The 9,943-nt window shown below is 38.7% G+C and overlaps 1 protein-coding gene across 1 annotated transcript in view; it reads left to right on the plus strand.

The window, feature by feature from the left end:
- The window catches only part of TTC21B (tetratricopeptide repeat domain 21B), a 64,677-nt gene that overhangs the window by 22,884 nt on the left and 31,850 nt on the right, over positions 1-9,943 (plus strand). The window contains exons 13-16 of the mRNA XM_023743585.1: positions 2,336-2,465; positions 3,799-3,871; positions 6,708-6,810; positions 8,881-9,105. Coding sequence (XP_023599353.1) covers positions 2,336-2,465; positions 3,799-3,871; positions 6,708-6,810; positions 8,881-9,105 — 531 coding nt within the window. The remainder of the gene's footprint in view (positions 1-2,335; positions 2,466-3,798; positions 3,872-6,707; positions 6,811-8,880; positions 9,106-9,943) is intronic.

Below are 9,943 nucleotides of genomic sequence, written 5' to 3' on the forward strand. Positions count from 1 at the left end.
CACAAAGCAACACAGGGATGTCATGATGGGCACTATCTTCATTGCTAAAAGCGTAGTTCTTAGCATTTTCCCTGATCTACAGGGAAACCCTGGTTGTTTAACAAGGAAATGAGAATAATGAATTTTCCTTGGGGAACCCATGCTGCTTTTTATTGATTGTCACTTCCTTTTCCACACTTTCATAATCTATTTTTTTAAGTATCCCCTCTAGAATCACACATGGGATTGATCTCATCTCCCCAGTCATGATCTTAGAAGTCTAATGCACTTCTCAATACTCATGCAATATTCAGAATTCATTCAACAAATGCTTGCAGGGCATCCAGCACTCTGTTCAGAGCTAGGGAAATAGTGGTTTAAAAGCAAACTACAACCCTTGATCTCTTGAGGCATGTATACTATTAGGAGAAGACAGCTAATAGAATCAATAGGTTATATAGTATTTTAAAAGATCACAGAAGAAAATAACAGTGTAGGGAGGAGTGATTTTAGATAACATGATCTGGATAAGCCTTATTAAGATGGTAAAATTTGAACAAAAACTTGAAAGGGTCATGTGGAAATTTGGTATAGAGTGTTTCAGACAAAGGGAATAGTTGTTCAGTGGCCCAGAGGGACACAAGGAGGCGAGTATGGCTGGGTAGATGAGGAGAGGAGTTGTCAGAAAGAGGTCGTAGCACAGGAGACCAGCTGTAACAACTCTGACTTCAATTCTGTTTGTAACTTCTTTGGCTTCAGTTCTGAGTACAGTGGGAAGCCATGAGAAGGTTTCTGGCATGGCCATATTCAACATTTTTAAAGGATTTTTCTAGCAGCTGTGCTGAGAGTAAACTGTAGGTGGAGTAAGAAATAATTAAGTGGTAGTTGGCTCCCTAGTCCACAGACATCCTATTTTTTCATAATAACTTCTATCAGCATGATAGAATCTAATTAGCATTTATAATGCTGTTTTCATGGGGAAATATCAGAAAGGCAGACTTGTCTCTCTAGCTCTGTCCCTACTTCTTTGGCCCTTTTATATATACTTTTTTTTTTTAAATCAAATAGTTGTTATCTTAGAGATTATCCACAAAAGTCCTGTTTGGGTTTTTTTTCTGATTCATTCTGAAACTATAGTGAAAACAATGCTTATTCTCAATAACTAATTCTTAGCAAGTGGCAAAGAACACTATCAGAACCTCACCATATCACCTATACTTTCATTATTTCCAGTTGTGCTGAAAACATATGCTTTAAGAAATTTATTCTGTATCCATTACTGTGTGAAGTGTAAAATTCTGATATTCAAGACCTAAAGACCCTTCGTCCTATAAGAGGCAAAACTAAATATGAAACTACTGTAGAAATGTTATAAGATATAAAATGCTAAATTTTATTTCATAGATTACAAGTGCTATAGGAATTTCAAGAAGTTGAAGTATTCTAACCATCTGTGGTCATATTCTGAAAATGTTTTTGAGCACACATTTTTGTGTGCTTCAACATAGTGAGAAAATGGGACACTTTTTTTGTCAGTAACAATCGCTTGTTGTAGGAGTGATGGTCAGTTAAGAGGCCATACTCCAGTTAAGAATGTATACGTGTGGGATATAAGGGGCGATGTGGAGGGCCATCCTTTAAGTAAAGGAATAGGGCAAAGCAGGGAGAATATTTGATATTTAGATTCTGAGATCACATTCTAAGTTGTGAGTGGATAACCACTGAATAAAGATTGGTTGAGTAGGCAACCATGGAAAGAATAAGCAAATGGCTTAGTACTTCTTTAGTTACAATATTCATTATTAATAAAAATGAAAAAAGGTTGAAGGCCTATAACATGCTAGGCAGAAAAGAGGGAATATGAAAATATGATTCATTTGGTGGAGTACACATGAGTGTGTTCTACCTTCTGATTCTACTAGAAAACACAATCTGAATCCTCTAAAAACTGACCATACATTACTCTCGGGGGTAGTGTGAATTATTGAATTGAATAAATCACAGGTAAGGTTTAAAATTAGAACTCACATGGCCTTGACTCCAACAAGAAACACTACCTCTTGGTTATTTTTCCTTTGAACAGATATGTACCTTTCATATGTTATTGAATGAGTAATTGTATTATTAATAATTATTTGCCTGAACAAAGCCATTATTTATATAGTCTCTTCATAGGTCTCAGGAAAATAAATTGGTATTCATCTAGTCATAACAAAGATATTGGACAATAAATAGAATAAGAAAAATTTTAGGAAAGTATAATGTTTTTGGTATTCACATTATAATTAATAAGTGCTTATTATTAGCTAAATTCCATTATAAACTTATAAAATGACTGCTAATTTGTTTTGTTTAGCCTGCAAGTCCTGGCCAACCTCTTTCTCCACTTCTTAAACGATGCACCTCAGTCCTGGAGGCTATAGTAAGGACTGTGCCAGGTCTCCTGCAAGCTGTCTTCCTAATAGCAAAAGTGAAATATTTGTCAGGTAAGGTCTACCTTAAAAGCTTAAAGGAACTTTATATTCTGATGTTGATTAAAAACAACATAAACAAACTAAGAATTTCACATATATGGAGAGTTGTAACATAAAATGCACATTTTACATGTGCACAAATAACTCAGTTTTATCCAAAATAAAATCATGTAACTTGTGTTACTGTTTAATTCTTTTAAACTTACTATAATCTTTTGTGATTCAAGTGAATAGTTGGGAAAATACAGTTTTAACACTTTACAAAAGTCCATCACATAGTACTGGGGCCTCTCAATGATAATTTACAGTCTTTAATCTATAGTTGTTGACTCACCGGTATAACAAAATGTGTGATGTTTACCAGGTTTCAGGTCCTAATGGAATTTCTTAATTCCTGTTTAGTTTCTGTGACTGGTTACATACAGCCAAAAAAAAAAAAAAAGGAAAAAAAGGGGAACATCTGTAATATTCTCAACAATCAAGATTTTTTAAAAATAATAATTAATAGATAGATACATAGGTAACCAAACAACCAACCTCCATTACTCCATTATAGCCTTAGCTTTTTAGGACACAAACATATGTACGATATATACATAAAAATAGACTATCATGTGGTGCCTATATATGTACCTTTGCTGGTTGAATACTATGCTAAGTAAATTAAGTTTATAAAGTCCTAATGGGCAGAAACCAACTTAACGGTATTCTCATAAACAGTTATATCTTATACATAATGGAAAGAATTAAGAGATTGACTTCACAAATTTTTTGAATGACAGTATTAACTGTTAAAAAAAAAAGGCCTAGATAATCTCAAAAGCTTGTTTCACCTCTAAAGTACTCTAGTTGTGAGAAGTGACCTTCTTCTGGTTGACTTCTTTTGAGCCACATATTTATTTTTTTATTGAATTTATTGGGGTGGCATTGGTTAATAAAATTATAGGTTTCAGGTATACAATTCTACAGTACATCACCTGTATATTGTATTGTGTATTTTCCACCCCAAGTCAAGTCTCCTTCCATTACCATTTATCCCTGCTTTCCCTTCTCCTACCTCCCCTATCACATGATGTTTCTATTTTTTCTTCCCAATTACAATGGGTATCACATACTAGTTAATTAATCTGGAACTTTGAGTTCAGATTAATTTATTAAACATTTATTATTTATTTTGAAATTTGATATAAATAAGTCTATTATTGTAATACTTAAATGCCAAAGTCTCTAGGAATAAAAGTCTCATATATTAACCCATTTTAAAAAGGAGCAGCCTGAAATCATTTAAAATGGTGCTGATGTTGCTAAAATTGTCAGAATTCAGATTTGTGTGTCTGATGCACAGATAAGCGAAACACTGAGACTCTGGTGCTCGGAGATAAAGAAAGGTTTATTGGCCAGAGTGAGAGGACAGGAGAGTAAGCTCTCTCAAATCTGTCTTCCCCAAAAAGCAAAACTGGAGACCTTTTTTGCAGTGAGGGAGTAAGAGAGAGGGGGAGTTTCAGGGAACCGAAGGAGAAGTCTGTGTTTCTTCAGTCCCCCTCTCATGTGACACCTTGTGCAACCAGACTTTTGGGCAGCAGCAGGTGGTCACAACTTTCTTAAAGGCATTCATTCCTTCTGCAGAACAGACTCATAAATTCTCCTTGTGACCCTGGATTTATCTCCTGCTTGACAAAGAAACAATACATCAGCAGCTTACAATTATATTGTGAGAACAAGGGGTGCTGGGCAGGCAGAGCAGTTGGGGTCTGACCACACTGGCATGTGTCTAAATAGCAGTATTCTTGCTAATTTGCCAACTGTACCAACTACCTGGATCTGGACCAAACTTTACAAGTTAAGGCCATAACCCTCCATCAGAATGCCCTGCTTTAGACTAAAAGAGCCCTCTGCAATTCAGGGCCCTCTGCACTTCTGACTAGCTGGGTCCAAATTTCAGGCTCCCTATTACCCTTCAGGTTTGAGAATTTACCAGAATGACTCATAGAACTCAGGGAAGCACCATACTTTGAATTACAATTTTATTATAACAAAGGGCATTAATTTGAACCAGCAAAAGGAAGAGATGCACAGGGTGAGGTCTGGGTGGGTCCCAAATGTGATGCTCCCATTGTCCTCTTCCTGTGGAGTTGGGACACATTAACTTTCTGCCACAGTGATGTCTGACAGTATCTGCAGTACATTAGCAGCCATGGAAGCTTGCTAAAGGTTCAGTCTCCATAGGGTTTCATTACATAGGTATGGATCAAATCATTGGCTGGCCTCGTGACTGAATTCAATCTCAGTTCCCTTTCTCCCGGTCAGGTTGATATCACAAGGTTCAAAGCCCCAACCCTCTTATCATGTGGTGGGTCTTCCTGAGGTGGGCAACCCCCATCCTGAGTCATACTGTTGTCATAAACTATCAGAGCCCACCACAGATAACAAAGACATTCCTGTTATTTGTGAAACTCCAAGATTTAGAGTCTCCCTCTTAGGAACCTTGGGAAAAGGCCAGCTCTATTCTTTATTGTAGGGGACCCTGACAAAAACAGATCATCAGACAGTAAAAGCTTTCATTGTTCCTTCAAGAGAATTTGGACTACTCTTAGATAAGAATGTGATGTTGATGTGATCTTTGTTTATATGGTCTTTTTTTCCCCCCAACAGTGATGACCCATTTCTCTATTTTTAAATACTTCTGAAATAAGTGGCACATTCTTCCCCTTGCTCAAGATTCTTATCTCAGTTATTCATGCATTCCTCATTCAGTCACTTTTTTTGCAAATCCTGATTCTTTTCTATAGACTTTCTCCCCTTGGTAATAACCTCTTATTTCAAGTTACCTCCTTAACCCTCCTCCTTCCTAGAAGAACAGGGGAATGGTAATTCCCATAAAAATTCATTTGCTTAAACTTCACATTTCCTTTTTCATCTGTTCTGAGTGTTGGATTGCATCACAATTATGCTTGGTGGTTAATGGACAAATTTTGACACTATATTTAATAAGTTTTGTGCTACCTCAGCCAAATTTTTGTCTATTAACTCTCTGTCTCTAAGAAAAAATGTTTTCTGTTTAAATGGATTCGTATTATATGGAGGAATTCTGGAGCCCTGGCTATAGCCTTGTCTGTTGAGGTGTCAGGTAATGTTAAGGAGAGTAATTGAACAGAGAATAGTTGAGGACCTCTTCTTTCCCCATTCTCCTAGCAAAGCTGAATGGGGAGTTGGCCTAGCTACACTTACCTAGGCCAACTTATGAGATGGCTAATGCAGATGAGCACATGTTATCTCATGTGAGACCATTACACCCAGAGACTACTGTTCAGAGGAAGAGCCTCTTTGTACCCCATCTGCCAACCCAGGTTAGGCTCCACTCTTCCAATCACTTTAATCTTGATCATTTGCTTAAGACTCCCAGATGTACAGTAGATGTGTTTCCATACCTTTAATATTTCAGTTGGTATTTAAAGGCATTTTAAATCTAAAACTCATGTTTCTAAATCTCTAGAGCAGCGGTTCTCAACCTGTGGGTCACGACCCCTTTGGTGATCGAACGACCCTTTCACAGGGGTCGCCTAAATACATCCTGCATATCAGATATTTACATTACGATTCATAACAGTAGCAAAATTACAGTTATGAAGTAGCAACGAAAATAATGTTGGGGGTCACCACAACATGAGGAACTGTATTAAAGGGTCACGGCATTAGGAAGGTTGAGAACCACTGCTCTAGAGTATATCATTATGCCTTTTTGTAATTTTATGGACGGTAATAAAATTTCTAGATTTTTAAAACTTTTAGTCTAGAATGATAACTAAACTAAATCCTCTTTGTTATTATAGCATTCTACCTATTTAAATTTCTATGTTTTACAGAACTTATTTTAATAATATTGTAAAAAAAAAATTAACAAGGAAAATGAATAAAGGTACATGCATAGGTCTCTCAGTAACAGTGGTGCTTGACTCTGATTTTTTTCACACTTCCTCTGGTTTGCTCCTTATGACCAAGGTGTGGTCTTACAGATGTACAGTACTCTGATTTACATGTAAATTCTTTCATGTGGACTACAAAGAAGAGATTAAATCATGGCCCCTTGAACAGAGGACTTTAAACACTGGAACTATCCACAGACTAACTACTTTTCTCCCTCTTCTAAGATCTCCAGTTCTTAATCATTTGAATTAAATGGTGCTTTATTTTATTTTTTTTAAATATATTTTATTGATTTTTTACAGAGAGAAAGGGAGAGAGATAGAGAGTTAGAAACATCGATGCTTACCTCCTGATGGCTCAAGTTTATTTGTCTCAGGATAAATTTAAATTATGTTCTCAGTCTCTTGAACTTTGTCTGAGCTATAACTTTAAGGTAAGTATTCCAGACTCAAGTGGATACATATCATATCCCTCATCAACCTCCTGGAATCTTTAGCAAATGTTTGTATATCAACTTTTTTAAAAATTTTAGCCTTTAATATTTTGCTAAGAAATGCATTTTTAAATTAAGAAGATTTTGGATTCATAAGCAGTAGGAGAAGAAATGGAGCAACTGTGCATAGTTAAAAAATTATAGGGACAGGGCAACAAAGACCTGGGGTCAGTGTCTGATGTTTCCACTTATCTAAATACCCTACAGTTACAGTGAGTGTTAAATGCAATAATTAAAGTATTAAAAATAATTGTAAACTATAAATATTTTTATGTATTAGGATTTATTTTATTGCCTGTTTCCTTCTTGGACCTTGTTTTTTTGTTTTTTTAAAAAATATATTTTATTGATTTTTTTAGAGAGGAAGGGAGAGGGATAGAGAGTTAGAAACATCAATGAGAGAGAAACATCGATCAGCTGCCTCCTGCACACCCCCCACTGGGGATGTGCCTGCAACCAAGGTACATGCCCTTGACTGGAATCAAACCTGGGACCCTTCAGTCCACAGGCCGACACTCCATCCACTGAGCCAAACTGGTTAGGGCTTGGACCTTGTTTAAAAGAAAAAATCCTCACCTGAGGATATGTTTTTACTGATTTTTAGAGAGAGAGAGTGAGAGAGCAACATCTATTGGTTGCCTTCCTTATGCTCATTAACGAGAGGTCGAACCGCAACCTAGGTTGTGCCCTGATGGGGAATTGAACCCACAGTCTTTTGGTGTACAGGGCCTTGGACCTGAATTTTTAATAACTTTTCTCTAGATTTATCATCAACGATGCTTAGTCATTTTGAAACTTAGTATGTGGTTTGAGGATATAAACACACTAGATTTCTACCCAAGATATTCTATGATACATATCATATCCCTCAGCATTAGGGGAAATCCAGTCAAGTGCTTCCGGAGCTACCTGGAGTCATGGAGGACCTCCTCAGATTTTCACTTGGGTCCACAGCCTCTTAAGCCCTGTATGTGAGAACCCATTGATGGGCTGGAGAGTTAAAGTTCCAAGCAAGGTTTGCAGGCGATAGCACCTGCTTCCTAGGATAGTAGCTCTCAAGACTGGTGGGGCTTTGGAACTCTACCCCAGTCACTGAGAATCTCTAAGACAATGGTTCTCAACCTTCTGGCCCTTTAAATACAGTTCCTCATGTTGTGACCCAACCATAAAATTGTTTTCGTTGCTACTTCATAACTGTAATGTTGCTACTCTTATGAATCGTCATGTAAATATCTGATATGCAGGATGGTCTTAGGCGACCCCTGTGAAAGGGTCGTTCGACCGCCAAAGGGGTCGCGACCCACAGGTTGAGAACCGCTGCTCTAAGAGAAGAGATAGATAAGCAGGAGTGTTCACACAGAGTTCATAGGTAACTAAGACTTAGAAACACAGCCTTACAGAGCAGTGTAGCTGTCCCAGGCATTAAATGGCTCTACTTCACCTCATTCTGGATTATCTTCTTTGACTCCTTCCTCACTCATTTTTGTCATTTTGTTTTTCTGTATATACTGTTGCTAGCTACAATAAAGACAGAAGCTTTGTTTCATGTTTCTGAGTAGTACCAAATGGTTAAGACCAATGTTTGATTAACGTATACTAAAATGTTTAATCTTAAAAATAAAGAAAAGGGGGGAAAACTTTATTTCTAGAAATATGACTTTATATTAGTACCAGAAGTCCCAGATAAAGAAACTCCTTTCCTGAAAACTCAAATTATTTTAGAATACATTTTCTAGCCTTAGTACTTTGTTGCATTTTCTCCTCTATCATAGTAGAAGCACTTAATTACCTGGTTTTTCATCCAGAGGGATGCTAGGCAGTGGCAGGCTTCCTGAATTTGATTTAATACAATATTGGATCAGAAAGTTAATAAATGACAGAAATAGACCTTATGTATATAATCACAGGCTGTCCTCAAAGATCCTATCATTTTAATGTTTGATCGACTGTAAATTATGTGTTGATGTTGTAAGCACTCCAAGGAAGTATTTCTGAATATTATTTTTTCAGGTGAGAGAATATCCTTTATATCATTTGATAAAAGCTCAGTCACAAAAGAAAATGGGAGAAATAGGAGAGGCCATTAAAACTCTACATATGGCAATGAGTTTACCAGGAGTGAGGACAATTGAAGCCTCCTCAAAATCAAAATACAAAAACACTGAAGTTGATGCAAGCCATCGTTTATCAATATTTCTTGAGTTGGTAGAGGTTTACTGCTTAAATGGAGAACAGGTAGGTCAAGTTTTAATTCATTGACTCATATCTGAACTTTTTATTTTAAAAAAATTGATAGATATATATATGCATATTATATATATATATATACTAGAGGCCCGGTGCACAAAAATTTGTGCACTAGGGTGGGAGGGGGGGTTCCTCAGCCCAGCCTGTACCCTCTCGAAATCTGGGACCCCTCGGGAGATAACGACCTACTGGCTTAAGGCCTGCTCCCAGGTGGCAGAGGGCAGGCCCAATCCCTAGGTGCAGACCCTGGTCGGGCTCAGAGCAAGGGCCGATTGGGGAGTTGGGGCGCCGCCCCATGATGCACAGAGCAGGGCGGATCGGGAGGTTGCGATGCCACCCTCAGTCACGCTCAGGGTAGGGCCGATTGGGGGGTTGGGGCACCGCCCCCTGTCACACTCAAGGCAGGGTCGATGGGGAGGTTGCAGCGCCACCCCCTGTCACGCACAGAGCAGGGCCAATCGGGGTTGGGGAGCTCCCCCCTGTCACGCACAGAATAGGGCCGATAGGGGAGTTGGGGCACCGCCCCCTGTCACACACAGAGCAGGGCAGATCAGGGGGTTGGGGCACCGCCCTCTATCACCCACAGAGCAGGGCCAATCGGGGTTGGGGCGCCGCCACTCTCACACTCAGGGCAGGGCCGATGGGGAGGTTATAGCTCTACCCCGTCACACACAGAGCAGGGCCCGTGGGGGTGGGGGGGTTGGGGCGCCACACCCTGTCACAGAACCGCAGGGCGATCAGGGGGTTAAGGAGCTCCCCCCTATCAGGCAAGAGCAGGGCTGATCAGGGGGTTGGGGCACCTTCCCCTGTCACGAAAAGAGCAGGG

Source organism: Myotis lucifugus, unplaced genomic scaffold (genome assembly GCF_000147115.1).
Source record: "Myotis lucifugus unplaced genomic scaffold, Myoluc2.0 scaffold_5, whole genome shotgun sequence".
Classification (NCBI taxonomy): Eukaryota; Metazoa; Chordata; class Mammalia; order Chiroptera; family Vespertilionidae; genus Myotis; species Myotis lucifugus.